The 5,642-nt window shown below is 38.6% G+C and overlaps 1 protein-coding gene across 1 annotated transcript in view; it reads right to left on the reverse strand.

Moving 5' to 3' along the window:
* The window catches only part of LOC141438619 (kinesin-like protein KIF16B), a 21,053-nt gene extending 18,102 nt beyond the window's left edge, over nucleotides 1–2,951 (reverse strand). Inside the window, exons 1-4 of the mRNA XM_074102484.1 lie at nucleotides 2,944–2,951; nucleotides 2,258–2,406; nucleotides 1,314–1,488; nucleotides 603–703 (exon numbers count right to left, since the gene is read on the reverse strand). Coding sequence (XP_073958585.1) covers nucleotides 603–703; nucleotides 1,314–1,488; nucleotides 2,258–2,406; nucleotides 2,944–2,951 — 433 coding nt within the window. The remainder of the gene's footprint in view (nucleotides 1–602; nucleotides 704–1,313; nucleotides 1,489–2,257; nucleotides 2,407–2,943) is intronic.
* Between the last annotated feature and the right edge of the window lie 2,691 nt (nucleotides 2,952–5,642).

Genomic DNA, 5,642 nt, shown 5'->3' on the forward strand with positions numbered 1-5,642 from the left:
AAATATTGATTACAGAATAAATAAGCACGAATGGTTTCGTTACAGTTCCAAATTCGCAGTAGACCGACGGAAAATCAAAATTACCTCACACTAAGGTTTTTAATGAACAATAAAGATTATTATTATTAATATTATTATACTAGGATAGGTTGCAGTGGTATCTACATTAGCTTAGGACTATACGCTCTCGCGAGTGTTCTTTTACCGAAAAAACTCAATTTAAATTTCAAATGTAATAAAATCCGATATGCGACCTGTACCTACTCGAACTCGAACCCACGACCGTCGTCGTTGGCTTGAGAAGTCTTACCTATGTCAAAGTATTAGACTGTCTACATTTATGCCGATTATCTATAACGATGATTAATAAAAACTTTAAAAGGAACAGCGAAAGCGAAAGGGTGTGTTTAAAGAGGCAAACAGTTCCAAACTACTATTATCCGTGTTAACTGGTACAAACTTCCGAAGTTCATGCCATTAACGATTTAATTTACAGTTTTGTCTGATAATGAAGAAAGTCATTAGCTATTGACTTAGCAGAAAAAATGTTTGTTCGTAAGTAAGTGTAGATAGTAAGACAAAAATATATGTATATCTCTTACCCAAAGCCGATATGACGTTGCTAAGCGCGACGAGTGATTTGTTAATGTTCGCCCCTTCCTTTTGCCTCCCCCCGCAACAACCTTCCCAGCTCGCTTTTTCACTGTACGCGGAAAAATGATTTGTGACTATACAGGCGTTTTCTGTTAACGGTGCTTGAATGTCGTAGAGTCAGCAGACCTACATATACATGCAAGAATTGAAAATACTTAACTGTTTACAAAAATGGAAAAGTCAAAATAAATTCCTATTACAAAAAGCGGTTGTAGAGTTACCTTACCTACTTTCGTCGATCTTACACCATCATCATATCATCAACATACATGATTGAAAAACAAGAATGGGGCTTATCTTTTATTAACATTATTTTGTAGTGCCAGTATGATATGCCAAATGTAGAGACGCTCAAAGGGTGTTAAATTCGATCCAGCAACGTGTGTGAACTGGATGATTTTGCATTTCGTCGGGTCAGTCGTGCAAGATTAGATTCAACCAATTTTATGACCCGCAACCCAGCAGTTGAGATTTCTAGATTATATTCCGATCCTGTAAGAATATTGGAATAAATAGTACCTAACCTATGTGTTATCGTACGTGTCCAGGTATCCACTTCTAAATTGCACTCAAATCCGTCCTGCCGTTTTAGCGTAAAGAAGTAACAGACGTATTCACAAACTTTTGCATTTATAATATTAGATAGATTACTAGCCTACCTGCCAGCGAGATCAGCCAAATGTAGAGTAGCTTTAGGGGTGCTGAGCTCCAATAGTGCGTGAGACCTGGAGGATGAGGTGTTCCGCCGGGTGGCAGCCGTGCGCCGGCGACGCCCCCCTTCCGACACCAAAGCGAGGAGTGTCTCTACGTCGTTCACAGCCACTCGACGAAGGTCTGAAATTATTATACACGATTTTTTACATATTTTCGTCTAAACTTACGGGCGTCGGAATAGCAGTGCTAGAGGAAGTCACACCTGCATTACACCCCATTGCACAAAGGGAGGGAATCCCAGGAATAAAACCCCGATATCTCAACCGCTAGGGGACGTGTTTATTAGGCAACTTTAAAGACGAACACGATGTAGTTAACTAAGAATTCCCATTGGAAATTTGGCAAAAACGTGGAATTTCATTTGAATGCCAAAAACTTCCTCCTTTTTTTGAAAATTTCCACGAGTATTTTTGCAAAAAAACTCGAAATTTAAATTCAAATGCCTTACTCTGACACGCTGTAAGTTCGAACCTACGAATCGGGGCATCTTCACTTTCTGTACTTACCTACCTAACTTGTTTTGGCGCGAAAAGAATCAAATTTTTTTAGTTAAAGTTTATAAAGCATACACAAGATTTTAAAAAAAATCCTGAACTATAATTAAACCCACATTAAGGCTACTGATACTGATTACTAGTACGGATACAAGTGGAAAAACATCGAAATTCGAAACAAAAAAATTACGTTTTGTATGAAAGTTGAGTCACAAGAAGACTTAATACATTTTTTTTCGAATTTTAATGTTTTCCACTGGTATGGTACCTATTAGTAAATAGTAGCCTTATATGGGTTAAATTATACAAGTGGAATTTTTTAACACCCTGTATATAATCGAGGGTAAGCATAGGTTATCTACTCCTCTTGTTTACTATTTTCTATTTTCGCTTACTCTGCACATAAGGGCCCTTGGTAGGATGCTGTCTCACGCGCAGGTCCTTCCGCGCGTTGCCTCGCCTCCGCGGCAAGGAGTTGAACGGGAGGGGGGGATCCTCCCCAACCAAGAGGTCGTGGACGCGCTCGTTGTAGATTTCCAGGAAACTACATGTAATTAAAAATATTTGAATGTAAAGGAAATGGAAAAGAAAATAAATAAAAAGAACACTACAGACAGGGCGATTCTCTTGGAGACCTGGGCCCTACCACGCTCTCTTAATGCGATTCAGTTTAGGCTCTAAACTGAACTGCATCGCTATTTCGTACCACGACGTTACTTTGCGATTCAGTTCAAGCACGGTTCAGCGACAGCGATACAGACATTTTCATTCACTCACTTCAAGCGGTTTCGTACCATGACGCTTAACTTGAGTGGGAATTGAATCGCTTCAGTGTCAAATTTAGCGATTCAGTATAAGTTACTCATTCTGTCAATTCTTTTGGATCGCTTCAACTTCAACTAATGAAATAAAACGAATTCAGTGTTTACGGTGCAAATAACAACTTTAGTATGTAAATAATCAATTTTCTAGTGCATAGCGTGTTAGTTCAACATAGAAAAATTCGCAAGCTGTTAAAACACAGTTGTCGGTAGTTTTTCAGATGTCGAAGGAATTATTATTTTTGGAATTTTTGGAATGCGATCTCATGGAGATACAGGGCGAAAAAAAATAGGCTCCGTAATCGCAAGGAAAACCATCCGTTTGAACTCGGGGATTAGAGTTCATTCGAAGATATCGCCTGTCGAAAGAGCTGACTCTAGACCTCTGTGAGGAGCTAAGGCCATTGCTCAAAGAACCTGTGAGGTCTACTGACTTAGATCTAGAGACGAAGGTAAACTCATAATTATTAGCTTCATTACGCCTTACGTATATGCACATTTGTAACTTTAACTAGGTTATGCTTTGGCAAAAGTACTTATTCGAAATACTTGATTATTGTAGGTATTGACTACGCTGTCGTTATATGCTGTCGGGTCGTATCAAAGACCCATAGGTGATATAGGTGCGCATTCATTGGCGCAGCAAACAGTATCATCTGTTGTTGCGCAAATAACAGCCTGTTTAAATACTCCTCAAATGAGGAGGAAGTATATTGTCTTCCCTTCTACTCTGGAAGAGGAATGAGACAAGAACCCTGTAAGTAAACCTATATCTGTTAGTATGTACAGTCAACAGCAGAAGTAGTTAGGTGGACAGTTGAAGAGCCCCCGGCGCCACATTTAGGGGGCGGCAAAATACCATAAAAATTTAATGGTTTGTGTGAAGTTCGCAAGTTCTCAGCAGTGGGACATGTATAGGCTGGGATAATGATGATAGAGTTAAAAGTCACGCGCGTAGATAGCCATTACCTAAGCTCTTACCAAGTTACAGTCCCCACATGGCGCCTTGACATAAGTAAGCCAAATAATTAATTATAGTAATTATAATTGATGACATAATGTTTAAATGTGCTCTCGACGCAAGAGACGATCTAGACTTGTCATCATCGCATCTTGTAATTTTTCTACCGTTGATAATGGAACAGAAATAAATTATAAAAGTTTTTAAGTAAGTATATTAAACAATATGTATTTACAGGTGATTCCGGGTATACTCTCAGGAAGTTCATAATGACTCCCATTACCAACGCTGCAGAGGACTCGCCTGAAAGTCACTACACTAACATTCATGTTCGCGCCAGAAACGTAGTTGAAAGGACTTTAGGAGTTCTTAAAACTCGTTTTCGGTGCATTAGTGGCCATCGAGTGTTGAATTACAGCCCAGAAGTTGCTGGCTCAATTATAAATGCTTGTGCTATATTGCACAATATTTGCAATACAGCAGATCTGCCCATTTTAGATTTGGGACCCTTGCCTCGATACCACAATCGCCGTATGCAGCAGGCGGCTACCGAGCCGCTGCTCGAGGACGCAGTTGTCATTGATGAGACGGAATGAAGCAATCCACAACTGCGACTCGGTACAGCCATAAGGAATCGCCTTGTTCGCCGATTATGGGAAGGGAGATAATCCTTGTGTTGCATTTCTCACGATGATATAAATAAATACCTAAAACGATTTTTTGTTAACACTTATTATGTTTAAGACCCCGCAGACTATAAATAGTAATGAGAATCCCACCAAAAACATTTCATATGCACGAGAGTATGAGTTATTTATTATTAGAGTCAACCCCTAGCCCCAGTGTACCCTTAGTGTAAGTTTTCGGTTACAAAATACGTCTCGATCGCGTTCGCGTTAGAATCTCAATTTGTATGGAAACACGAACAGCGCCTCTAGCGGAACGTTTGAGATGTTGTCACTATGTATTCACTCTCTCGGAATTGGCTACCTTCGGACAGGCCTCGCCTAGTGTAGGAGCCAGTGAAAAGTATTGTGTATGAAGAGCTGTTAATGTACGTTCATGAACTTGCTACCATTGTTATTGTTTTTCACTGTTGGTTTTCTTTTGCAAGAATGTTTGTATGTTCTTTCCATGTATCAGCCCTCCTGTAAACCCTACTCTATATGCAATAAATGATTACTTTTACTTACTTACTTACTATTCATTATTAGGCAAAAACTACGTAATTGCGGAAATCTTCTTTATGAATAACCATATTATATAACAGGTGTAGGTAAAGGAAAAAATGAACACGTTTGGTTTGTTTTCATTTTTATTTCACATATAATTAATTTACAAAAATTCAAAGTCAAAGTCAAAGTCAAAATATCTTTGTTCAATTTAAGCTATAACAAGCACTTATGAATGTCTACCACTGGTTCGGAAAAACCTCTGTTGAGAAAAATCCGGCAAGAAACTCAACGAGGTATATTTAGCCAGTCTGTAAGATGGAGCTTCCCTGTGTTTCTAGTAGCCTTTGGGTTATCGACGTTAGTGGGAAAATCACATATGTTCTTCCTTACATAAATGATTATTTCAAAAACATAATGCGACGGCAGGGTTAGAAAACCTGTTTCCTTAAAAGAAGATTCACGCGTCTTCAAATTATAAATTGCTCTAATTGCTCTCTTTGGTAAGATAAAAATTTACTCAATGTCTGCAGCAGATCCCATAAAATAAGGCCGTACGAAATAATGCTATTAAAGTAAGCAAAATACACCAACCGTGCCGTCGCCACATCGGTTAGCATCGAGCGTTATTCCTAAAAATATTGTTGATTTTACAAATTCAACAGTTTGACCATTTAACTTTATATTAGAAACTGAATTCGAGTAAATTTATCAACGAGAATTCAGATAGATTTTAGAGAACCTGTCAAGACAATTCAGGCTACCTTATCTTGAAATTATATGGTTATGGTAGATTTAAATTTGGCGTTGGGGGCAGTTCTGGAAC

This window comes from Choristoneura fumiferana, chromosome 19 (assembly GCF_025370935.1).
Source record: "Choristoneura fumiferana chromosome 19, NRCan_CFum_1, whole genome shotgun sequence".
Lineage (NCBI taxonomy): Eukaryota > Metazoa > Arthropoda > Insecta > Lepidoptera > Tortricidae > Choristoneura > Choristoneura fumiferana.